The sequence below is a fragment of the Lynx rufus genome, unplaced genomic scaffold, assembly GCF_022079265.1.
Source record: "Lynx rufus isolate CCGP_SWC_20201006 ecotype Redwood Valley unplaced genomic scaffold, mLynRuf1.p SCAF_3, whole genome shotgun sequence".
Taxonomy (NCBI): domain Eukaryota; kingdom Metazoa; phylum Chordata; class Mammalia; order Carnivora; family Felidae; genus Lynx; species Lynx rufus.
The window spans coordinates 167,034,214-167,060,197 of NW_025814845.1; the positions used below are offsets into that span (position 1 = coordinate 167,034,214).

General features: G+C 41.1%; 1 protein-coding gene across 2 annotated transcripts in view; it reads left to right on the forward strand.

Moving 5' to 3' along the window:
• Positions 1 to 2,804: 2,804 nt before the first annotated feature.
• PIWIL2 (piwi like RNA-mediated gene silencing 2) overlaps positions 2,805 to 25,984 on the forward strand; it is a 75,533-nt gene continuing 52,353 nt past the window's right edge. For both annotated transcript variants that reach the window (XM_047092154.1, XM_047092155.1), the window contains exons 1-12: positions 2,805 to 2,993; positions 4,483 to 4,570; positions 4,723 to 4,861; positions 5,346 to 5,552; positions 6,161 to 6,271; positions 10,318 to 10,438; positions 11,173 to 11,297; positions 12,129 to 12,209; positions 12,516 to 12,629; positions 22,845 to 23,033; positions 23,629 to 23,713; positions 24,581 to 24,670. In XM_047092154.1, the coding sequence (XP_046948110.1) occupies positions 2,805 to 2,993; positions 4,483 to 4,570; positions 4,723 to 4,861; positions 5,346 to 5,552; positions 6,161 to 6,271; positions 10,318 to 10,438; positions 11,173 to 11,297; positions 12,129 to 12,209; positions 12,516 to 12,629; positions 22,845 to 23,033; positions 23,629 to 23,713; positions 24,581 to 24,670 (1,539 nt within the window). The remainder of the gene's footprint in view (positions 2,994 to 4,482; positions 4,571 to 4,722; positions 4,862 to 5,345; positions 5,553 to 6,160; positions 6,272 to 10,317; positions 10,439 to 11,172; positions 11,298 to 12,128; positions 12,210 to 12,515; positions 12,630 to 22,844; positions 23,034 to 23,628; positions 23,714 to 24,580; positions 24,671 to 25,984) is intronic.

Consider the following 25,984-nt stretch of genomic DNA (forward strand, 5'->3'; position numbering starts at 1 on the left):
CCTATCTTATATATAAAGAAAGCGAGGCACAGAGATCACGTAATCAGGTGACCTTGAGTTTGAATGTAAACTCAAGTTTACCCTTTATTCACCACCTATATTCCTATATCCTCTAACTGAGAAGGATGGGACAAGTCACTTACATTATGGACAAATTTTTTTAACGGGAGTTGCCCACAGAACGGAGTCTAGAACTTAGAAAAAACACACTTAATTAGGTTTACCCCTAACTTCCGGACCCCCATTTCTAGCTCTTTGGGGATGAACCTTCTGTACAACGAAGCTGCTAGAAAGGGAGAGGTTCTTTTCTGAGACGAGCCAATGAGATGGCTGCATCATGTGAGTGGCACGTCGTTTAGCCAATGGGTTCAGCCCTTGAGGCCTCGCGAGAAGACCAGAAATTGGTCTGGAGCATGTGGGCCTTTCGGCGTGTCGGGGGCGTTGAGCACCGGGTTCTCCTGAAGGCCAGCAGAGCGGGGCGACGGCTGGAGATTGGTGAGTGGACGGGACGCAGGTTTGGAAGGCCAGGGAGGCGCAGCTGCTCCCGAGGCAGGCCAGGTGGGCTTTCGCTCAAGCTCCAGGTGGCGAGTGGGGGCGGGGAGGGTTCCTTTCGGCCCACTGCGGACTCTCCGCCCTTCACCCCCCAACCCCAGGCGGGAGGGGCTGTGGGTCCCCGGTGTGGCCGGGGCCTGGGCCGGGGCCAGGGCGGGGGCGGGAAGTCGTTTTTTGAGGCTGGGTGTGTAGGAGGAACGCAGGACTGGAAAAGGTGGGAAGCTTGTGGCCAGAGGAGAGCGGGAAAGTTACTTAGACGGAAACGGGGAGTGGGAACCCCGACAGAGCTATTGGTTTTGGGAATAGGACTTTGTTCTGGGGTGGGAGAGTAGAGTTCGCCTTCACAGGCCTCCCTTCTGGTTAGGCCCCAAGTCATAGTTCCCCAGCCCAGAGCTCCCACCTGGAGAGGTCGGGAAGGTAGGCCTGACCTGGGGCCCGTCCCTATCGCGCCTTCTAACCAACCGGCTCTCTGCTCACTAATCAAAGGAGAAAAGTCCATACTAAGGGAGGGCATACTGTAGGAGGAGCCTGAATCCCTAGAAGTGATGATGGAGATGAGGGAAGGGCTGAGAAAGAGGAGGATTCCAGAAATCCTGTAATTGGTAGGTATTATAGCGCCTCTCAGTGTGTGCTGGTTAGACAACTGATTCTTTGGGTGCTGTTGGGAAGATGTGAGCAAGGAGGCCAGGGCAACTGAAAAGGAGTTTAAACAATTAAAGGGGAGTACTATTGTAGCCTTTAAGGAAGGGAGGAATATCCTGCCATTTTAGTTTTACATTTATAGTTAAAAATTAAAAGTTTGTTTTTTGTTTTGTGGTTTTTGTTTGTTTGTTTTTTCCCAGATCCTGAACTATAACCATCTGTAGTATTGACTTAGGAATTCTGTCAGTCTTTTCTGTATGTGGATGGCCTGATTTTTTGTAGCTAATACTTAAGGCAAGTTTGCAAAAGTTAAGAGGTTTCCTTGTCAGTTAAGGGATCAGGGGTGGGTCAGGGCAATGAAGGAAGCTCTTTAAAGAAGGAGTCCTGACTTCTATAGATTATAAAGTGATTTTGAAGAGGCTTGATGGTCCTGAGATTTGAGGAGCCAGGAAGAGTCTTATCCCTGGTTACCTGGGTGAGAAAAGAGTGTTAAATGTCACCCGTGAGACTCAACAGGTATTGCAAGCTCAAAGCAGAAGAGTCTGCATCCTAGAGACTTCAGTTCTGGTAGAGTTTGAAAGAAGAGTTTTTTTTTTTTTTTTAATTTTTTTTCAACGTTTTTTATTTATTTTTGGGACAGAGAGAGACAGAGCATGAACGGGGGAGGGGCAGAGAGAGAGGGAGACACAGAATCGGAAACAGGCTCCAGGCTCCGAGCCATCAGCCCAGAGCCTGACGCGGGGCTCGAACTCACGGACCGCGAGATCGTGACCTGGCTGAAGTCGGACGCTTAACCGACTGCGCCACCCAGGCGCCCCTGAAAGAAGAGTTTTATAGAGAAGAATTGGATAAAGATTCAGAGAAGCAACTACGGAGATCAAGGGGGAGATGGAATAGTTTATGTGACAGTAGACTGGGAAAAAAATTACGAGTCTAGTAGAGAAAAGAGAGGCCCAAAACAAAGCAAAACCCATAACTGTTTACTGACAGAATAATTTTGTGGTATGATTATGTTAACTGTGAATTTGTTCATAAACCAAAATCCTGTCCATACATAAAAAGTGCTTCCTTGTGCAATAGGTAGTTAACGCGCAGGACTGGGTTCTCTGAGAGGCTGTTTGGGTAGAAAATACAAGTACCTTTGAGGAGAGCTTGGCTTTTAAGGGCTTGCTGATGGAGAATATTCAAAATATTCTGGGCTAAATAGAGCTTTTGAAGTGAACATGATATAGGAAGGAGGCTGGTTGTATTACTGGTCTGACCTAAAGAAACTATATTTCCGGGGCATCTGGGTGGCTCCGTCAGTTGAGAGTTTGACTCTTGATTTCAGCTCTGGTGATGATCCCAGCATCGTGGGATTGAGCTGCATTGGGCTCCTCACTGAGCGTGGAGCCTGCTTAAAATTCTCCCTCTTTCCTCCCCCACCCCTGGCTTTTGTGTGCATGTGCTCTCTCTCTAAAACAAAAAAACCCAACTATGTTTTTAATGCTTTGTGAATCTGTCTTGAAGGAGAAGGAAAACAATTGGGAATCTTTAATCTTTATAAAATGAAATGTTGGCAGGTAATTTATCAGAATAGGATCGACACCAGTGTCCTCTGCAGCCGTTGAATGGATCCTGTCCAACCACCCTTCAGGGGCTCTTCTGTGAACCCATCTCAGTGTGTACGGATGCCTGGCTCTTGGCTACAAGCTCCTAAACCTTTGGACGCAGCGCTGGGCAGGGCAGGATCTACAGGCAGAGGCCATGTATTTGGGAAGCCAGGGGAACCAAGCCCACGGAGTGGGCCAGCACAAAGGGTAAGACCACGTCTGGATACAGATGTAGCAGCATACAGCTTATCGTCAGAGGAAATAAGATATTTCAAAGTGCTTAGAAAACTGAAGCCCCGTATGAAAAAAAAAATGGTTGGGGTTTTTTGGTTGGTTGGTTGGGTTGGGTTGGTTTTTCTTTAACAAGTAATTGCATGCCGGGCATCTGTTTCAAATCCTAAAGTTGCAAGAGTTTAGAAAAAGTGCCTCATAAAGAATGCTAAATAGAGTTGGGTAAATGCTTTAGTTCCCTAGCATCTATACATATAAATGCATATACACAAATGACAAGTTTAAAGATAATAGCTTGTTGTTCTTTTCTAAGTGTTTAGATTTTCATGCTGGGTTGGGCTCTGTGATATTAGCAGACAGTCCTGCTTCTGAGGTAATAATTGTTAAGAAAGGTTTTCCAGAAGGCTCCTTGCCCAAATCTTAAATAAAAAGATCTTCAGCCATTGCTTTTAATGTGTGTACTCTTGCATGTATATGCATTCTTAATCTCTTAATTATATAGTAATTTTAAGAGTGGTATTTGTAATTTAAAAATCTCAAAGAATAAGGAGTTAGCACATATAGGAAGAAGCTGATAAACAGTTATGACAATTTTAAGAGTTGACAGTGTCAAATGTAATATTCTGTAGGAAGAAAAATTGATGACGTTATGTTGTGTTTTTACTCAGATGACTTGCTTGAGTCTATACATGGCAGCTCTAACAGGTATAACAGCAGTAAACTTTCAAAACTGCCACAAGAAAACAGCAAGTTTTGTTAGAGGTTGTTAAAACCCACAAACTTCAGATACTGTTAAATGATCCAGTTTTTCTGAAAATATATTAACTAGTATATGTGTTTTCTCTTATCTTGGGTGTATAGGAAATAAACTAGAAGAATTGCACTCTGTTACTCTATACATCAAATCGTGGGCTATAGCTGTATATATGCTTGACAGTCTAATATGACATAGTTATAAATGTCATATATAGTCACATGTAGTTATAAGTGTTTATTAAAAGTGTTTATTGGGATGCCTGGGTGGCTCAGTCCCTTAAGCATCTGACTCTTGATTTTGGCTCAAGTCATGATCTCAGAGTCATTGGATCAAGCCCTGAATTGGCCTCCATACTGAGCATGGAGTCTGCTTGGGATTCTCTCTCCCACTCCCATCCCTCCCCTCCCCCCGCCATGCGTGTTCACTCTCCTGCAAAATAAATAAATAAATGTTTTCTTTTTTAAAGGGTTTTTTAAATATACCTATAATTTTTTTATAAAGCATTTTTTCCTTTATGGTTGTAACATGTATAGAATTCAAAGATGATTTTTATTACATCTTCTTAAACACTTCACTATGTGCATTACAGAATGTGCATCACTTCCAGTCATTGAAATAACACTGTTACTTCATTTTAGAAATGAAATACATTCTGCATCTTAGAATAACTTTTGAAATATATCTTAGAATAACTTACTGTTTTCATAGGAATGTGTGGATTTGGTCTCCATGTTCCGAGGACTGGGCCTTAAAACAGTGTCTCGGACCCCTCTGAAACGGGAAATGCCTCCATTAGGTATGTGAAAAACTAATTTGAAAAAAAATGTGGTGGTATGTATGTATGGTTGCTTTGTTCTTAAATTCGTACAGTTTATCTTCAGGAAAATAATTGTACTTTAAAACATCTTCAGCTCACAGTTATAGTTGGGTTTTGGCCCTTCCATTCAGGTAGAGGCATTTTAGGTCGAGGCTTGTCTACCAGTATGGTATGCAAGGACAAAGAAGAACCCCATCCCACTTTTCCGGATCCTTCAGTGCTGGCAGCTGGGGATAACAAGATGGCAGAGGCCTGTGTTGGTTGGAATAGGTAGGTAAAGTTGCCTTCTGAGGTAAGTGTCAAATTCAGATGAAATAGCTCTGTAAATCCAGAGAGAAACTCTGAAAAGGGTTGTATTATAAACAATGCAGGGTTTTATATTAAAGAATGGATATTTTGCAAGAATAATTAGGAGCCACTGATGTAATCAGTCATTAGAAAAGGGTAAAAAGTAGTTCTCCACTGAGCAGTTTACAACTCCATTTGCTCTGTTAAGTTAACCTGATTGTGTGGTTCTTTAACCTGGCTGATTCTAACTTCCACCTCAGTTCTGTCATGAAAGTTGGCCCTGAGAGTCAGTATTAATAGAAATTAGCGAAATGAGTCATGTAGGTGTATTGGATCTGGAGAGAATCCCAAGGTTGGGTCCCTGTTGCTGACTCCTCCAGGAAAAGAATGTAGACTTGGAGGAATCATTTAGATGGGTTGTAGACGGTCAAGAAAATCCTGATTTGTTCTCTTTTCAATGTTTCAGAATGCTTGGAAGAGGGAATTCGGATATGTCTTTATTCCCTTTGGGAAGAGCAGCTGGTGGTATAGGCAGAGGAGTATACAAGGCTCCTGCTACTCTCAGCTTGACTTCTCGGGATCCTGCCCAGCTGTCATCACCACCACCTCTGCCCCCATCCTCACCACACTCTCTGGATCACCCTCTACTTGGGACTGTAGAACACAAGGGAAAGTAAGTCCGGAGCACTGCCTTCTCTGCTTGGCATTGGTGTGGGGAGAGGCCTTCTCATAATATTGTAAACACTGTTTTCTGTTGTATCTAAGCTCCTTTGTGGGTGGTAGCTACTGGAGGGTTGTTTGTTGTGTTTCTTCTTTTTTTTTTTGCCAGTGGGGGGAATGACAAGAGGTGGGACAATTCCTGATGAAGTAAAATGGGTTGATGGTATAGATAGCATGTACCAGAGAGTGATTCAAGTGATTTTTCATTCTCTTCTCAATTCAGACACAGCAGTTCTTTGTCACATTGAAGATAAGGAAGTCATCTAAGAAAGATATTGCAGCAGTTTATCTTAGTGGAACTAATTTTTGTGTTCTTAGTTATCTGGCCTAGATTATTCCATTTATATTACTGGAGCAAAGAAGGTGAACTTGCCTCTCTAATTAGAGATTGCTAAGAATTTAGCTTCTAGCCTTCAAAGCTTGCTTTTGTGTGTCTTGTGTAAGCTAAGTGTAAAATATTACTTCCCTCAATGTTTTTTTATTTCTTTTTATTTATTTTCTTGTGGTATGGGTTTGCACTTTTGTTTTGGATATATATGCATGCTTTTGTTTATTTTTCAGAGAGCTTTTTGTGAAGCAAGGATCAAAAGGTACACCTCAATCTTTGGGATTGAATCTTATCAAAATACAGTGTCATAATGAAGCAGTCTATCAATATCATGTGACTTTCAGGTATTCACAGCTTTTTTCTCTGTATTCACTTCTTAGCATTAATGAAATAGTTTTCCTGGAAAAACTGAATATTTTTCTGTGTGTTTCATAACGAACTTCTGCCTACAATAATGCACAAACTCTGGTCTTTGCATTAAATTTAAGGTTAACGTTACTTATATTTAGCTATGTTACCATTTCAGATTTTACTATTTTTGTTTTACCATTTTATGCGCCTGTAAGGTGGATTTTCTGTGAAGTTAATGAAGCTTAAGTGCAGAGCCTTTTACTTGCATAGACCCCTTCCATAATCTTTTAACTTATTTTGTATCTATTATTTTGTATTCCTTGTCTTAAGGAGAGACCCCTCTCCCCCAGTGGCGTTGAGACCCACATCTCACAAAACGCAGATCCTCCTTGCAATAAGTCTCCTACCATGATGGCTCTTCAGTGACAATCTACGACAAAATCTGAGAGTGAGGGGTGCCTGGGTGGCTCAGTCACTTGAGTGTCCGACTTTGGCTCAGGTTATAATCTCACTGTTCGTGGGTTTAAGTTCCATATGGGGCTTGCTGCTGTCAGCGCAGAGCCCGCTTCAGATCCTCTGTCCCCTTTCTCTCTGCCCCTCCCCCACTTACACTCTCTCAAAAATGAATAGACATTTAAAAAAATCTAAGAATGAGAAAATCAGAGAGAATAACTTTAATATTATGTCAGTAACTTCAGGGTTTCTCATTCTTAAAAATTAAGAATTCATTTTAGTTTGTGTTCTCTTTTTTTTTTTAATTTTTTTTTTCAACGTTTATTTATTTTTGGGACAGAGAGAGACAGAGCATGAACAGGGGAGGGGCAGAGAGAGAGGGAGACACAGAATCGGAAACAGGCTCCAGGCTCCGAGCCATCAGCCCAGAGCCTGACGCGGGGCTCGAACTCACGGACCGCGAGATCGTGACCTGGCTGAAGTCGGACGCTTAACCGACTGTGCCACCCAGGCGCCCCTAGTTTGTGTTCTCTTTTAAAATCTCAGGAAACTTATTAGCTGGAGGTTATTGCTGGAATTGTGAAAATGAGTGTTTTGGAGTATCTTTGGGGAGAAAATAGGAAAATGGAAGACTGAATTTTTGAAGCACAGCTGCTAATTGGTACAAGAGGAATACGTAGAGTGTAAGAGAGAAGAAAGGAACAGTTAGGAGGAAATACCCTGAAGATAGATTATAAAGACCAAAGGAAGGGCTCCTTTGAAATTTTTTTTTTTTAACGTTTATTTATTTTTGAGACAGAGAGAGACAGAGCATGAATGGGGGAGGGTCAGAGAGAGGGAGACACAGAATCCGAAGCAGGCTCCAGGCTCTGAGCTATCAGCACAGAGCCTGACGCGGGGCTCGAACTCACGGACCTCGAGATCATGACCCGAGCTGAAGTCGGCCGCTTAACTGAGCCACCCAGGCGCCCCAAGGAAGGGCTCCTTTGAATGAGAAGGAGGTGGTTGACTTTGGCCACAGTAAAAAAAGTTAACTGAATTTACTTTCAAGAGCACCCTTGTTAATTTCCTAGTAGCTTTGTTAGAGTTATGGAGAAAAAACTAGACTAAAAGAACCAAGGAGGGGCACCTGGATGGCTCAGTTGGTTAAGCATCCGACTTCAGCTCAGGTCATGATCTCACAGTTTGTGAGTTCAAGCCCCCAGTCGGGCTCTTTGCTTTTAGCACAGAGCCTGCTTCAAATCTTCTGTCCTTCTCTCTCTGCCCTTCCCCAACTTGTTCTCTTTCTCTCTCTGAACAAACTAAATAAAACTTAAAAAAAAAAAAAAAAAGAACCAAGGAGAGCATAGGCCATGAGAAACAGCCACTAAACTGGCCATTTATTTAAAAAGTATGTAAGAGGAATGAGAAATGGAATGATAATTAAAGAGAGTACCAGGATGATTGCTTTAAAGCTGAGCACGTTACAGATGAAGAGAAGGAACTAAAAAAGAGGGTAAAGTTGAACCCCTGAGAAGGGAGGGTAGTGGGAATGTCCCTGCTCTGGAACGTAAGGGAAAGGAATGAGCATTAACAAGAGGAAAGAACCCTTTCTGTGGAAATGGATTGACAAATGTTCATGATGCAGAAAGGAGTATGAGTCCTCACAGGTCTCTGCATTGACTGACAGTGAAAAAGACATGGATTTTATAAATTTTAAGATTGTAGATCTGGACCTTTGAAGCTGCAATATGAAGAGGATGCCAGGCCATGAAGAGGATACTCAGAAGATGTATTATAGTGGAGTGGTCATCCTGTGGCTTCCTTGTATTATGTGAAGGGAGTCCAGAAAGACAATTTTAAGTGTTGTGTTCAGGACATAGTGCCTTTCATGTATATGAATTTTTTTTAGAGAAGCTTTTTGAAATGTGATGTTAGCATGTGCGTGTTTAGTTTTGGGGACAGCTATGTTCGATTACCACTTGACGTTTTTATTTAAAAAATTTGTTTTAACGTTTCTTTCTTTTTTTTTTCTTGAATTTTTTTTTCTTTGGGGGGACAGAGAGAGACAGAGCATGAACGGGGGAGGGGCAGAGAGAGAGGGAAACACAGAATCGGAAACAGGCTCCAGGCTCTGAGCCATCAGCCCAGAGCCTGACGCGCGGCTCGAACTCACGGACCGCGAGATCGTGACCTGGCTGAAGTCGGACGCTCAGCCGACTGCGCCACCCAGGCACCCCTGAAATTTTTTCTTAATGTTTACTTTCTTTTTGAGAGAGACAGAGACAGAATACGAGTGGGTTAGGGGCAGAGAGAGATGGAGACACAGAATCCGAAGCAGGCTCCAGGCTCCGAGCTGTCAGCACAGCACAGAGCCCGACGCACGGCTCAAATTCATGAGCTGTGAGATCATGACCTGAGCCAAAGTCGGTCGCTCAACCTACTGAGCCACCCAGGCGCCCGTTAACATTTATTTTTTTTTGAGAGACAGAGAAAGAGCACAAGCAGCAGAAGGGCAGAGAGAGAGGGAGACACAGAATCTGAAGAAGGCTCCAGGCACCGAGCTGTCAGCACCGAGCCCAGTGCAGGTCTTGAACTCACGAACTGTGAGATTATGACCTGAGCCAAAGTTGGACGTTTAACTGACTGAGCCACCCAGGAGCCCCCAATTTTTTAATCTTTCATCATGTACTTGAACATACTTCACCCTTTTAAACCTTAGATTTGTTTAAATTTTGCAGTTAGAGAAGAGATGGTGTGTTACTGAGATGAAATGGGACAGTCATTGTACCAAAGTAGCTACTGGAGCTTTTCAAAGCTGTAAGATTTGTGACAATGAATCAATAGTGTAGAAATTGCCACAAGAGAAAAAAAAGAGTAAAATTTTTTTATTATTTATTATTTATTTTTGTTAATTTTGGAGTGCAAGTGGGGGAGAGGGGCAGAAAGAGAGAGAGAATCCCAGGCAGGTTTCACGCTCAGTGCGGAGCCAGACTTGGGGCTGGATCCCATGACCCCAGGTTCATGACCTGAGTGGAAATCATGAGTCACATGCTCAACTGACTGAGCCACCCAGGCACCCCATAAAATCATGTTTTTAAAAAGTTCTTTTTAAAGTGTGTATCTCTGCAGGTTCTAGAGCAGGGATTGGCAAACTATGACTGGCCTGCAGGGCAAATCTGGCCCACCATCTATTTTATAATAAAGTTTTACTGTAACATAACCAGGCTCATTGGTGTACATACCATTTGTGGTGTTTAGGTACGTGTTGGTCAAGTTGAGTAGCTATACCAGAGACCATGTGGCCTGTAAAACCTAAAATATTTGCTATCGGGTCCTTTAATGAAAAAGTTTTCTGTCTGTCTTTTCTAAAATCTGGAAGAACATATGCTGACATGCTAAGGCAGTTGTCTTTGGGTAGTGGGTTTTTTTTCTGTGGGCAGGTATTCTTGGGTTGAAGTTCCTTTTGTAGTCAGGTAAACTGTATTTGAATTTTTCATACGACCACTAGATGGAGCAGTAGTTACAACTGACTGGTTCTTAACAAACCTATTTAGTAAAGGTTGCCATTTGAGCAAATTGAAGTAAAATCCTTTTTGTTTTCTAGCCCCAATGTGGAGTGCAAAAGCATGAGGTTTGGCATGCTGAAGGACCATCAAGCTGTCACCGGCAACGTTACTGCTTTTGATGGATCCATTCTCTATCTGCCTATTAAACTTCAGAAACAAGTGAGACCAAATAGGAAATGTATTTTGGAATGAAACCTAAGAGAGTTCTGGTGTTTTGAGTGGTAGGAAGTCATAGACATCCTGACGTTTGAGTTGTTCTTTCCTATTCTTAGAGGGAAGACAGACTTCTCCATAACAACGAAATGTCAAACTAAGCCACTTTTTCTTTTTTTTTTTTTTTTAATTTTTTTTTTTTCAATGTTTATTTATTTTTGGGACAGAGAGAGACAGAGCATGAACGGGCGAGGGGCAGAGAGAGAGGGAGACACAGAATCGGAAACAGGCTCCAGGCTCTGAGCCATCAGCCCAGAGCCCGACGCGGGGCTCGAACTCACAGACCGCAAGATCGTGACCTGGCTGAAGTCGGACGCTTAACCGACTGCGCCACCCAGGCGCCCCTAAGCCACTTTTTCATCTGAGTTCTCCAAGAAGTCCCTTCTTAAATAAGAGGAGTGGTTTGAAGCCTATGAACTCAGTGATAGGAAATGGTTTAAGATTTCAGATGGAAAGGGATCTATTGCTAGTCAGTTCTCCATTACATTTCTCTTACCAAATCCTTTCTTAAATCCTTGTTGTCATGCTATGATTTTGTTCAGTGTGGACAGCAAGGTGAGGGGAAAGTGGAAAATATAGTTAAGATAATTTTAGTGTTTTCTAGAACACATTTGATGAGCTTAGGGCTTGGTAGTTTTGTCTTTTTTTTTTTTTTTTACTTGCATATATTTATTTGTTAGGTCCTTGAGTTAAAAAGTCAAAGGAAAACTGATGATGCAGAGATCAGCATTAAGATTCAATTGACAAAGATCCTGGAGCCCTGTTCTGACTTGTGCATTCCCTTCTACAATGTTGTTTTCCGTCGGTGAGAAAACAGCTTATTTTCTTTAATCACAGTCTTGTGTTTGTAACAGTGCTCTTCAAGAAGCTTGGATGGTATTATATACCACAGTTTCTATAGAGATGAGTTTGGAAACATTTAATAAATAAATGGATGGTATTGAGGCTAGCTTATTCAAAAATTATGTCAAGTGATTAGCCAGATTTGGGTATAATGAAGGTCAGTAGCAGGATGGGTTCCTTGGAATCATTCAGGAACTTTAAAAGTAGATGTTTATATTGTGTAATTTAATGGTGTTACTGACGGGGCTATTCAGAGTGGTAGTGCACAAAAATTTTTGCTGGAAGAATTTTTTCTAGGTCCCTTGAATTTTTGGATACAGACAGTTCATATGTTTTTAACTTTTTATAAGATCCAAATTTTCATAAAACTTATTCCTGCACCACCTCTTTTTAAATGAAACACAGAACCTGATTTCTAACTAATAAGCTGAACTACCAGGACAAACATAACTTCCTATGCCAGAGTGATCTTTACAAACAGAAATTGACTCTCTTGCATTCTTTTTAGTTAATTGTGAAAAATAATGTAAATGGAACTTGGGAAATCAACTCAGTTTTTGGTTGCCTAGTAACTAAGACAAGCTGTTGTCAGTTGTATGTACTCCAGGATAAATGCTTTGATAATTTTTCTTTTTCGTTTGGCAAGGGTGTTCTCAGCATAAAAGCTATATTGTGCAAAGGACACCAACATTTTTGGCATTTCAGGCTTTAAAAGGAAAATATAATTAAGAGTAATAGAGCTTAATTTTTTTTCATTCTTCTCTAGAAGACCCATTTTTGCTCTTTATTTCAGGGTAATGAAACTTCTAGATATGAAGCTTGTAGGGAGAAACTTTTATGACCCTACAAGTGCTATGGTTCTACAGCAGCACAGGTCAGTGGTGTTTTTCTCTTCCTTACTTTTGAATGTTCTGGAAAGAAATTTTTCATTGTGATTACCATATTTAGTACAGAAATCTCAACAGTATTTTATGATTGTGAATACAATTTATCAGTTAAATCTGTTCCACAATTTAGTTTTTTTAGTAAGTTCACAATGATGTTGATTTAATTTGATTTGTGGTGCTTTTTCCATTGTTATTAGGGAGGCGGGTGGTATTTACTCACTTGTTTCAAATGGGGCAGGGAAGTATCTGTGGCCCTTTTAGAACCCTAAGATAAAACTCACCTGTCTCTTCAGGTTGCAGATCTGGCCAGGCTATGCAGCTAGTATCCGAAGAACAGATGGAGGTCTTTTTCTGCTAGCTGATGTCTCCCATAAGGTCATTCGGAATGATTCAGTTCTGGATGTCATGTGAGTGAATGGTGGGATCAACTTTTAACAAGCTAACAATTTTCTGAAAAGTTTAATAATAGCTGGTAATAAATACAGATTGGCCATTGTTCTCTTTGGGTTTTAAATTGTAGAACTGATTAAGGGTACTGAATATATGTGCTCTATTGATAAGTCTTGCTGAGGTAGGTATTACTTGCTGTACTTTGAGGAGGAATTGTATTTAATGCTCTGGTTAAGAAGGCTTGGTTTAAAACATTCACACCCTGAGGTACCTGGGTGGCTCAGTCGGTTAAGCGTTAAGCATGTGACTTTGGCTCAGCTCGTGATCTCATGGCTCACGAGTTCAAGCTCTGCTTCCAGCTCTGTGCTGAAAGCTCAGAGCCTGGAGCCTGCTTTGTATTCTGTATCGCTCGCTCTCTCTGCCCATTCCCCACTCATGTGTGCATGCGCGCTCTCTTTCTCTCCCTCTCTCTCAAAAATAAATGTTAAGAAAAAGTTAAAAAAAAAACACACTGACACCCTGGATTTTGTTTAAATGTGCTACTATAGTGAATCATTTACTATAGTAAATATAGATGTGTACAATTTGTAATGGCTTCACGAAATCTCATCTTATAGATTAAATCTGCGTTCATCGCGGAGTCTTTAAGGCTATGTACTTAGAAGTGGAATCACTTAATGAAAGGGCTGAACATTATAGAAACTTGATAAATATTTCTATAATAAAAATGTACGTTGACAAATTACCCTCTAGAAGACGTTAGTTCATTTTTTTCACCATCTGTGTACAACTACTGGGTGTTATCGGGCTTATAAATCTTTGCTTATCTGATAAATTGATTGATTCATTCAATATGCATTTGAGCTCCAATTACATACCAGAGCCTTGAGATGTATCAGTTAACATAACAAAGATCCCTCTTCTCATGGAGTTTACATTGTAGTCAGGTAAGTGAATTGTATAGCGTACTGGAAGTGTTGAGAGCTTTGGAAGGAAGAAAAAGAACACAGGGTAGGAGAGATGGGAGTACCAGGGGTGGGATGGGGTTGGTTGGAGAGCTGTAATTTTAAATAGAGTGGTCAGGTTTGTTTGTGCCAATACTTGCAGGAGATGAGGGATTTAGCCAGGTGAATATATGGTCGAAAGGACTTGTCAGAGAGACAGCTAGGATAAAGGCCTTTAAAAGACAGAAATATGCCTGGCTCATTCAGGGAGTGGCAGGAAACCCAGGGTGGCTAGAGCAGAGCAAGTAAAAGAGTGGTGGGAGGAAGGGGAAGATGGAGGAAATGACAGTATAGGAAGGCTACTGTAAGGATTTTATCTTTTACTTTGAGTGAAGTGCAGGACTTGTGGCTGGAGTGACATGATGTGGCTTGAGTTGTAAAATGATCCCTCCCATTGCTGCGCGGAGGAGAGACTTTTAAAAGGGTAGGGATAGAAGTGGGGTGACCAATCAGGAGTCTCAGTGGCGACATGAAGATGGCAGCAGTGGAGGTGGTGAGAAGTGGTTGACTCCTGGTTTCGTGTGTGTGTGTGTGTGTGTGTGTGTGTGTGTGTGTGTGTTAAAACTTAAGTTTATTTATTTTTGAGAGCAAGAGTGTGAGTGGGGGAGAGGCGGGGAGGGGGAGGGAGGGGGGAGAGAGAGAGAGAGAGACAGAGAGAGAGAGAGAGGGAGGGAGAGATTTCCAAACAGACTCCACACTGCCAGTGGAGAGCCCGATGCAGGGCTTGAACCCATGAACTGGGAGATCATGACTGGAGCCAAAGTCGGAAGCTTAACCAACTGAGCCACCCAGGTGCACCCTGGATATATTTTGAAAGTAGTGCTCAGTCAGTTTCTTTTCTACTCTTTCACCATTAAGTATGTTATCTGTGAGTTTTTTTTTTTCCTTCAGTGTTCATTTATTCTGAGAGAGGGAGGGAGAGAGTGAGCAGGGGAGGGGCAGAGAGAGAGAGAGGGAGACACAGAATCCAAAGCAGGCTCCAGGCTCCGAGCTGATGCAGGGCTCGAACCCGTAAACTGTGAGATCACGACCTGAGCCGAAGTTGGATTCTTAACCGACTGAGCCACCCAGGCACCCCTCTGTGAGCTTTTTTAGAAGCCCTTTTTCAGATTGAGGAAGTTCCATTTTATTCCTAGTTTATGAAGTGTTTTTATCATGAAAGGCTCTTGGGTTTTGTCAATTGCTTTTTCTATTGAGATGATCATTTTTAAAAAAAATTTTTTTAATGTTTATTTTTGACACAGAGAGAGAGAGAGAGACAGAGCATGAGCAGGGGAGGGGACAGAGAGAGAGGGAGACACAGAATCAGAAGCAGGCTCCAGGCTCTGCGCTGTCAGCACAGAGCCCGATGCGGGGCTCGAACTCACCGCAAGATCATGACCTGAGCCAAAGTCAGACGCTTAACTGACTGAGCCACCCAGGCACCCCAAGATGATCGTTTTTTAAAAAACATCCTGCTTTTAGGGCGCCTGGGTGGCTCAGTCGGTTAAATGTCCAACTCTAGATTTTGGCTTAGGTCATGACCTCACAGTTTGTGGGTTCAAGTCCCACGTCAGGCTCTGTATTGACAGTGCAGAACCTGCTTGGACTTCTCTCTCTCTCTCTTTCTTTCTCTCCCCCTCCCCCTCCTTCCTTTCCCCTTTCTCTGCCTCTCCCCTGCTTGCTCTCTTGCTCAGAATAAATAAATTTTATTTAAAAAATCCTTTTTTAATTGATCTTTGGATATTAAATCAACCTTGCATTCATGGGATACATCTTACTTGCTCATGGTGTATGATTTTTTCTATATGTTGCTAGATTTGGTTTGCTTGTATTTCGTTGAGGATTTTTGCCTGTGTTCCTAAACAATATCTGTATCTTTCTTGTGAGGCCTTTGTCTGATTTTGATATCTCGGTAATACCGGCCTTATAGGAAGAGTTGGGAAGTATTCCCTTCCTCTGTTTTTTGAAAGAGTTTATGAAGGATTAGAATTCATTTTCTTTTGAATGCTTGGTAGAAAGTCAACAGAGAAGCCATCTGGGCTTTGGTTTTTCTTTGTGTGCAGTTTTTAAATTACTAATTCAATTTCTGTATATGTTAGATATTTATCAGATTTTCTGTTTATTTTTGGGTCAGTTTTGGTAATTGGTGTCTTTCTAGGAGTTTGTTCATTTTATTTAGGTGATCTAATTTGTTACCATATTGCTGTTCAAAGTGTTCCCTTACAATTCTTTTTATTTCTATGAGCCAGTTGTGATGTCCCCTCTTGAATTCCAGGTTTTATAAATCCAAGTCTCCTTTTTTCACAGGTAGTCTACCTAAAAGTTTGTCAGTGTTGTTGACCTTTTCAGAAAACCAGTATTTGGTTTTGTTGATTTTCTTTATTTTCTGTTCTCTATTTCATTAATTCCCACTCTTATTTCCTTCCTTTTGCATACGTAAGGTGTAGTTTGCTCTTCTCTTTCCAGTGTCTTGAGGTGGAAGGTTAGTTTATTTGGGATATTTTTTCTTTTTAATATAGGCTTTTACAGCTATAAATTTCCCTCTAAGTAATGCTTTAGCTGTATCCCGTACATTTTGGTATGTTGTGTCTTCATTTATATCTAGTTCAAAATATTTTCTAATTTCCTTTATGATTTCTTGTTTGATCCATTGATTATTTAGGGGAGTGTGTTGTTTAATTTCCATATATATGTGAGTTTTCTGAATTTCTTCTGTTTTTGATTTCTAATTTCATTCTATTGTGGCCAGACAACAGAATTGTATTTCTATCCTTTTATATTTATTGAAGTTTGTTCTATGATTTAGCATATGATATACATTGGAGAATGTTCTGTGTGCGCTTTCGACATTGTAATTTTAACTCAAAATTTTTTTTACATTTATCAAGGAAAGTGCCAGAATCAGAACAACTATGGTATACCTTTATATTGGAAGGAGAAATTCTTCCAGGCAGAGTTTGAGACCTTTGACATAGGCAAACTTAATGACAAACAAGAAAGAGAAGCACTAAAGTTGTCTAAGGATGTGTGTTTGTGAACCGTATTTCAGGTTCCAAGAACAGATAGAAAGGGCCATGAGATCAGTGATCCAACTATCATTGACCCTGGAATTTGAACTAAATAAACACAGTGAGCTTCTTTCACAAATTGCCAAGACAAGAAGTGCCTTCCTAACTAACGTTTGACCACTTGCTTTTTTACAAATTGGTTGCTGGATTAATGGACCTTCAAGTATGATGTCTCTGAAGTGGATTAGCTTAGTTTGGAGGCTTTATCTGGTTTATGCCTCCATGCATTCTCTATAGAACACCCTCATACATTTAACAGAGACAAGGAAATCTAGGGCAAAACAAAAACATATGAAAGAAGACTTTATGCATCTAGACAAATAACAGCAAAAGCAAAGTAAGCAAATGGAGAATAATCAAGTTAATGGCAAAAATAATTTTCAAAACAAAGACTTGGGTCCAAACAATTACTTTTTTTTTCTTTTTTAATTTGCATCCAAGTTAGTTAGCATATAGTGCAATAATGATTTCAGGGGTAGAATCCAGTGATTCGTCTCCTACGTAAAATACTCATTGCTCATCCCAGCAAGTGTCCTCCTTAATACCCCTTGTCCATTTAGCCCATCTCCCCCCCCCATCCTCCCCCCAACAACCCTCAGTTTGTTCTCTGTATTTAAGAGTCTCTTATGTTTTGTCCCCTTCTGTGTTTTTTTTTAAATATTTATTTTTGAGAGAATGCGAGCGGGGGAGGGGCAGAGAGAGAGGGAGAGACAGAATCCAAAGCAGGCTCCAGGTTCTGAGCTGTGTGTCAGCACAGAGCCTGACGCGGGGCTCCAACACACAGACTGCAAGATCATTACCTGACCTGAAGTCTGACGCTTAACCAACTGAGCCACCCAGGCACCCCCCTTCCTATTTTTATATTATTTTTGCTTCCTTTCCTTTATGTTCATTATTTTAAATTCCACATGAGTTAAGTCATATGATATTTGTCTTTCTCTGACTAATTTCGCTTAGCATAATACATTCCAGTTCCCTCCACATTATTGGCAAATGGCAAGACTTCATTCTTTTTGATTGCTGAATAGAACTCCATTGTGTGTATGTGCGTGTGTGTGTGTGTGTGTGTGTGTGTGTGTGTGTGTGTATCACAGTCTTTTTTACCCATTCATTAGTTGATAGACATTTGGGCTTTTTCCATACTTTGACTATTGTCAATAGCGCTGCTATAAACAGTGTACATGCCCCTTCAAAACAGCACACTTGTATCATTTGGAGAAATACCTAGTAGTGCAATTGCTGGTCATAGGGTAGTTCTATTTTTAATCTTTTGAGGAACCTCCATACTGTTTTCCAGAGTGGCTGTAACAGTTTGCATTCCCACTAGAGTGCAAAAGGGTTCCTCTTTCTCCACATCTTTGCCAACATCTGTTGTCGCCCGAGTTGTTAATTTTAGCCATTCTGACTGGTGTGAGGTGGTATCTCATTGTGGTTTTGATTTGCATTTCCCTGATAATGAGTGATGTTGAGCATTTTTTCATGTGTCAGTTGGCCATCTGGATGTCTTCTTTGGAAAAGTGTCTTTCATGTCTTTTGCCCATTTCTTCATAGGATTACTTGTTTTTTGGGTGTTGAGTTTGATAAATTCTTTTTAGAGGATACTAACCTTTTATCCTATGTGTCATTTGCAAATATCTTCTCCCATTCCATCAGTTGCCTTTTAGTTTTGCTGATTGTTTCCTTTGCAGTGAGAAAGCTTTTTATTTTGATGCAGTCCCAGTAGTTCATTTTTGCTTTTGTTTCCCTTGCCTCCAGAGACATGTTGAGTAAGGAGTTGCTGTGGCCTAGGTCAAAGAGGTTTTGTCTGCTTTCTTCTCTAGGATTTTGATGGCTTCCTGTCTTATAGTTAGGTCTTTCCTACATTTTGAGTTTTGTGTGTGTGTATGGTGCAAGAAAGTGGTCGAGGTTCATTCTTTTGCATGTCGCTATCCAGTTTTCCCAGCACAATTTGCTGAAGAGGCTGTCTTTATTCCAGTGGATATTCTTTCTTGCTTTGTCAAGGATTAGTTGGTCATATATTTGTGGGTCCATTTCTGGGTTCTTTATTCTTTTCCATTGGTCTACGTGTCTGTTTTTGTACCAGTACCATACTATCTTGATGATTATAACTTTGTAATATAGGTTAAAGTCCGGAATTGTGATGCCTCCAGGCTTGGTTTTCTTTTTCAGGATTATTTTGGCTATTCAGGGGCTTTTCTGATTCCATACAAATTTAAGGATTGTTTGTTCTAGTTCTGTGAAGAATGCTGGCATTATTTTGATAGGGATTGCCAAACAATGACTTCTAACCTGAAAGGTCATTAGGCAACCAAAGCCTAATGAAACTAGTCAGAGCTCAGCTTGTTGTTGGGATCGACTCACTGCAGCAGATCTGGTGGACAAATAGAGTTAAGCACAAAAGGCCCAGTGAGTGCATCTGTTGGTCTGAAACTCCTGGAGTGTTGCTGAGGAAGAGCTTCCATAGTTACCTTGGTGAAACCTTCAGAATTGCCAAAGAATGATGAGACTTCTGTTTTATCTGAAATAAAGAAAAGGCTGAGTTCCTGCTTATTGCAGTAAAAAGAGACTGCTGACCTTACATAGAGTATTGGAGAGGTATGGAGTTCAGGACGGCAGTCTTGCAGAGGGGCAAGCAGTAGAAAGTGGTTGCTCAGGCAGTCTGTTGTTGATTGATTAGTACTCTGTGGGATGCTTATTGGATTAAGGCGTTCCTCAGTGTATAGAAACAAGGGGTTGACATTGGTTAGATAGCTTGCAAGAGGTGACTTGATACAGATGTATTAAAACTGGATCTTATGGGGGTGCCTGGGTAGCTCAGTCGGTGGAGCATCTGTCTGACTTAAGCTCAGGTCGTGATCTCACGGTTCATGTTCGTGCTGATAGTGCAGAGCCTGCTTGGGATTCTCTCTCTCTCTGCTCCTCCCCTACTTACCCCCCCCCCCCTCAAAAATAAATAAACATTTAAAAAAGTGTTTTTAGGGGCACCTGGGTGACTCAATATGTTAAGCATCCGACTTCTGCTCAGGTCACGATCTCAGGGTTCTTGAGTTCAAGCCCCACGTCAGGCTCTGCTTTGACAGTGTGGAGCCTGCTTGAGATTTTCTTTTTCTCCCTCTCTCTCTCCCCCTCTGCCCCTCTCTCTCTCTCTCTCTCTATCCCAAAATAAATAAAACTTAAAAAAATTTTTTTTAAACTGGATTTTATGGCTACTGGTTACTGTGGCTACAAAATTATCTTTTCCAAAGTTTGTGATGATTTCTTTTTTAATTTCCAGGAGGATGTGAATGTTTGTTATCATCTACTTTTATTACTTAATTTCTTACACATTAACATTAACTTAATAAGAATTTATTTTGTAAATGATTAGCAAGTGTTCTTATCCATTTTTTTTTAATTTTTTTTTTTAATGTTTATTCATTTCTGAGAGGCAGAGTACGAGCAGGGAAGGGGGAGAGAGAGAGGGAGACACAGAATCCGAAGCAGGGTCCAGGCTCTGAGCTGTCAGCACAGAGCCTGATGCGGGGCTCGAACTCACGAACTGCGATACCATGACCTGAGCCGAAGTCGGATGCTCAACCGACTGAGCCACCCAGGCGCCCCTCTTATCCATTTTTTAATGATATATTTCCCCTCACTAACTTGAAATGCCACTAGTGATCACTGGACACTCAATCCTAATGTATATTCCAGTCTCATTTGGATCTTACTCTATTCTGTTTTTTCTTTTTTCAGATTTAGTAGGGCACAGTGGACACGATCAACCTTATACATTTAAAGTACACAATTTGATGAGTTTTACTATACTTATATACCTATGAAACATCGCAGTGAAGATCATGAACATACCCATTTCCCACTCAAAATTTACTCATGTCTGTTTCAGACCTCTCTCTACCCACTATGGGCAGCAAGCACTGATCTGGTTTCTGCCACTAGAGATCAGTTTGCATTTTCTAGAATTTTCTAGAAATTGTAAGTAGAATTATATGGCATAGACTCATTTTTTGTTTTTTTGTTATTTGGTCTGCTTTCTTTTTAGCATGATTTTTTTTTAATTTTAATTTTTTATTTTAATCTCAGTAGAGAAGTCAGAGTAAAATAGTACAGTTAAAAATCATTGATTTTTATCTACTTTTCAATGTTGAATATTGGGGTAACAAGATATAGGTCTATATTCTTTATCTCCTGCCTTCCTCAGTCCATTTTTAGCTTTTTCTTGATTGGGCCTCCCTCTTCCACATCTTCCACCTACCTTTTCTAATGCAAAAGACAATGATTAGGGGAATGGGCTTTGGTGAGAGAATATTAAAAACTGTCATGGAAGATTTTGAAAATAAATTACAGCTTAAAAAGTGTTTGAATATAGATTGTATACTAGTGGTTACTTTTGACTTCCACAGCTACATATATATAGCGAACTGTGTTTGTAGCCATCTCTCCTCTGTATTTAACCTAGCAGACAGAATAAGGCCACACACACACACACACACACACACACACACACACACACACACACACTGCATCCGGCATGTATCAAGCACTAATGGCAATGATGGAGATGATATTTGCAAGCAGTTAACACAGTTCTATTATCTGTGCTAGGCACTGTTCTCAATGCTTCATTTATATAAAGTCATTGTGTTCTCTCAACAACACTATGAGTTAGGTTCTTTCACTGACCCACTTTCACATGAGGAAACCAAGGCACAAAGAGCAGTAACTCGCTCAAAAATTTCATAGGCTAGTAAGTGTAAGACGCAAGATTTGAACCCAGGCATTTTGGCTCTGGGTCTGTCTCAATGTTGAACTGCTTCAGGTGTCTGATTTTCATCACTTACTATAGTCTTTCTTAGGGAGAGTTCTGCAGGACACTAATTATCCAGAGTGGTAATGAACTGAATGTTCATTCTGTGAGGTAAAAAGGAAAAAGGTGGGAGGAATCTGGTTAAATACATTGGAGGTAAATCAAGCTAAGTATGTTTCTTTAGTAGCCTGATATGCTAATGTATGCAGTGAATCTCTAAGCAGGGCTTATAATATGCAGAATGGACTCAACTTTTTTGATTGTACAACCTTTTCCACACTTCTCACAACTTCTCAAGGGACCAGTGTTTCTGAAGAATATACCCTGGGTGACACTGACCCACAGAACAAAGTCCAAGCTCCGATCCTTGACTTACAAGGACATTCACATCTGGTCCCTGCCTATCTTCAGCCTGTGCTTACCATCTTCTGTCCCTGTTCCACCTCCTTGTCCTCCCCATCCCCAGATCCCTGCTTGTCCCCTGCATACTGCTGCCTCTGCCTGGAGTGTCACTCATTCCTCTGCCCCCTGGCATTTCTGCTTGGCAGATTGCTTCTTCAAGTATCAGCTGCCTCTGTAAACTTTCCTGGACTCCCTGGGAATATTCACACATGCTTCCTGTGAGTTACCTGTGTTGGGCTTGTTCACGGCATTGTTTAGAGGTTACCTTGAGGGTACATTTGCCTATGGTGAGTCTGCTTATCTGCATCTTCAGCATCTTCACCAGTGCTGTATAATGATAGGTATTTGTAATCCTTTCCATTAGCTCAAAAGGGCAAATATAGTTGAAAGAATGTTTTGTTGTTCCACTGTAGACTATCCTAATAATGATGATACAAAATAATTATTTTGTTTGATTTGTTTGAATAAATACCCTTTTTGAAGGCAAACTATGAATTTTACTAATTTGTAGTTGCTGTTTTTGACTTTTACCTTTTCACTATTTTTTATTGATTTTGATTTTTTTGGTAATGTTAAAGAAAAGAGATGAGAGTCCTATCTCTTTAAAGAGACAACTGGAGGGGCGCCTGGGTGGCGCAGTCGGTTAAGCGTCCGACTTCAGCCAGGTCACGATCTCGCGGTCCGTGAGTTCGAGCCCCGCGTCAGGCTCTGGGCTGATGGCTCAGAGCCTGGAGCCTGTTTCCGGTTCTGTGTCTCCCTCTCTCTCTGCCCCTCCCCCGTTCATGCTCTGTCTCTCTCTGTCCCAAAAATAAATAAACGTTGAAAAAAAAAATTTTTTAAAGAGACAACTGGAGCCTTCTGGTGCTATATAGCTGTGATCATATTCCTGAGGTACTTACTTGCATCCCCTATCCTTTTCATTGTGCTCTGCATGTACAAATATGATGAACAGTCTTTTGTCTCTTTCCAAAGGCATGCCATGTATCAGCAGAACAAAGAAAACTTCCAGGATGAGTGCACTAAGCTTCTGGTTGGCAATATTGTTATAACCCGATACAACAATCGTACCTATCGCATTGATGATGTGGATTGGAATAAGACACCAAAAGATAGCTTCACAATGTCTGATGGGAAGGAGATCACATTCTTGGAATACTACAGGTGGAAAGAAGAGACTGACTGGGCTTGTGCCTTTGGGAGGGTGTGGAATGTAATCTACCATTCTATTGCAGGATATTGAGTTCCATAGTAGCAAACAGCAGGACACTTTTAAAATAATTGGATTGGTAATACACCTAAGGTTGAATGAGTTTGTTTGTGGGATTTGATTTGAATATGCTACCCTTATAATTTCATTTCTTTTAGTGCATTTGGAAGTTACTTTATAAATTAAAGCCAGGGCTTTGAATTATATTTCAAATTATATGGTTTAGAAGTCTGGTTGGAGAGATGAAATTCGAGTCATTAATCATTTGACTATCATTTTGCCTTTCCAGTTGCCCAAGCCTTCAACCTGATACAGTTTTAAGCAAATTTTTCCCTGGACTATTAGACAATTTCTCCTCCATTTAATTGCAGTGTTAACTTGAGCCTGCCTTTTCCAGCTATAAATACGCTATAATGAGTTTCTAGTGGATTCTTGACAAGGGTATTATGCAAATTGTGTGCCTCAGTGCTAGTTAAGAGTCAGACTGTGTTGCTGTTAAGAGTAGTGATGCTGCTTCTGAAATGTTTTCCTGCCTCTGCCCTGCTCTAGCAAAAACTATGGGATCACAATTAAGGAAGAGGACCAGCCACTGCTGATCCACAGGCCCAGTGAGAGACAGAATAACCAAGGGATGGTGAGTGGGGAGTGTCAGATTTGTACTTCCAGCTTAAGTTCTTCATCTTCATCCATGGTGCTGGGGACCCTGGAGCAGAGTTACAATGTGGTTGGGGAATGCTGTGCACGGCTAGGACTTGGCTTTTGAAGCCCCCGTAGTGAGGAGCTAAGTATCCATATGAGCAAGTTAGGTTAAGGAAGAAAGAATTTGCTGCTAAAGATTAGAGCACTGCATCCATTAGGGAAGTTGTAGACATTTAACAAACAGGGCTAGGGGCCGGGGAAAGTGCCTTGATACTGATTCCTCGGTCTTAGGTGAGAAAGCTGAAGATCAATGGGTTAGATGAGATGGAGGTATCACCTTAGCTTGTATGGAGGCCCAAGAGGGACAGATTGTTTTCTTCTAGTTTTTCCTTTCTTTTTTACCATATCAGTATTTTCCCCTTTACCAGGGTGCCTGGGTGGCTCAGTCGGTTAGGGTTCTGACTTTGGCTCAAGTCATGATCTCATGGTTCATGGGTTCAAGCTTGGGTTCAAGCATGGGGCTCTGTGCTGACAGCTTGGAGCCTGGAACCTGCTTCGGATTCTATGTCTCCCTCTCTCTCTGCCCCTCCCTTGGTTGTACTCTCTCTCTGTATCAAAAATAAGCAAACATTAAAAAATATTTTTTTTCCCTTTACCTAATACAACAGGCTCAAAGTATTGTGACTGAAGGGAAAAGGGTAAAATACTTGCAGTGTTTCATTGCCCTCTTTGGGGTTTTATGTTCCCTAGTGTGCCAGTTATGTCCCTGCAGGCCCAGCCATGAGCATGGCATGTCTGTCAGGTCACGGGAACAAGACAATCTTCTACTTCCTTATTTTTGCTTTCCATTCTCTCTTCAAAGCTGCTGAAAGGCGAAATCCTGCTGCTGCCTGAGCTTTCATTCATGACTGGAATCCCTGAGAAGATGAAGAAGGACTTCAGAGCCATGAAGGTGAGAACTGCCCATGTTGAATGGAAGTCCTTTTTGATAGCAGCTTGAGCTAGACCTGGGCAGGCTTGTGGCATCACCTGGGTAGGTCTGTTCTTCCAGGCTCCAGTTCTCCTTTCTTTAAAACATGATCCAATGTCCCTTCCCACACGCTATGAAAAAGCTGATCAGATTTCCCTTTTGAAAAGTGTTAGAACAATGGAATGATTGGATTATAAGGTAAAAGGAAACAAGTATCTCTGTTTTAACCCTAACCAATCAAATAGATGACTGTAAGCTAGTCATATGATCATAAGAGGTTTTTTGAGAGCACTGAGTTTTTCTAGCATTGCTACAAGCCTTCAGTCTATTTGAAGGAGTGGAGGAGATAATGTAGCAAAAGGCAATCCACAAGTCAGAGGCTGACGTGAAAGGATAAAAGTTTATCTTGGGGCTTGGAGTGTCCAGGAGGTGTCAGGCTCAGCCCCCGTAGGAAATAGCTGAGAAGCAGAGACGTGCACAGCAGCATGAATCCAGAGCCAGAGTGCTTTGCCTCCACTCTGTCTGTAACGCTTGGGACTTTCCACACTTGAACTACTGTGCTGCCTCACTTTTTCAGCCCTTGTCTGTGTTACCCTTGGATCCATTCCTGTCTCCAATGCCACAGACTATTTTCAGTAACATCGTCAAGAGCCTGAAGTGAAGCTTAACATTCTTGTAAGAGATTTCTTTCATGTTTACTTTTGTTCCTTCTCTGTTTCTTACATAGGTCAAGGCTCCTTCCTTACAAGGCTCAGTCACCTAATGATTTTATGATCACAGAGCTATCTGTGTAGCTACGTTGACTGGTGCTAATGACTGCCTTGCAGGGAACAACTGTACTGTTCTTTGGTCTCAGAAAAATAAAGAACTCACTTATGTGATAGTCTTCATATACACCTTCTAGATAGATAATTCATTCAACAATAATATTTAGAAAGCACCTATTATTGTTGAAACATTGGACAAAAAGTGTCTTATGGTGACATTAAATATAGTGCTCTGTAGTATGACATGAAGATTAAGACTGGATGTGATTTTCCATTCTGTTATGTTTGACTCTGTGCTGGGTACAGAACGCTTTCCCCCATATTTTTCTGAAATATTAAATAGGTATAATCAAGCCCCCTTTGCTCCTGTTTCATAGACTTTCTTAGGAATTTTAAATTCAGAACCTGGCTTTGAGAAAGAGATAAGGTCATATGGGAGAAAGAAACAATAACATTTCAAATTCTTTTATGGTTAAAATTTTAACTGTAGACCTCATTCACATTCCTGACAGATGTTTATTAAAATCCT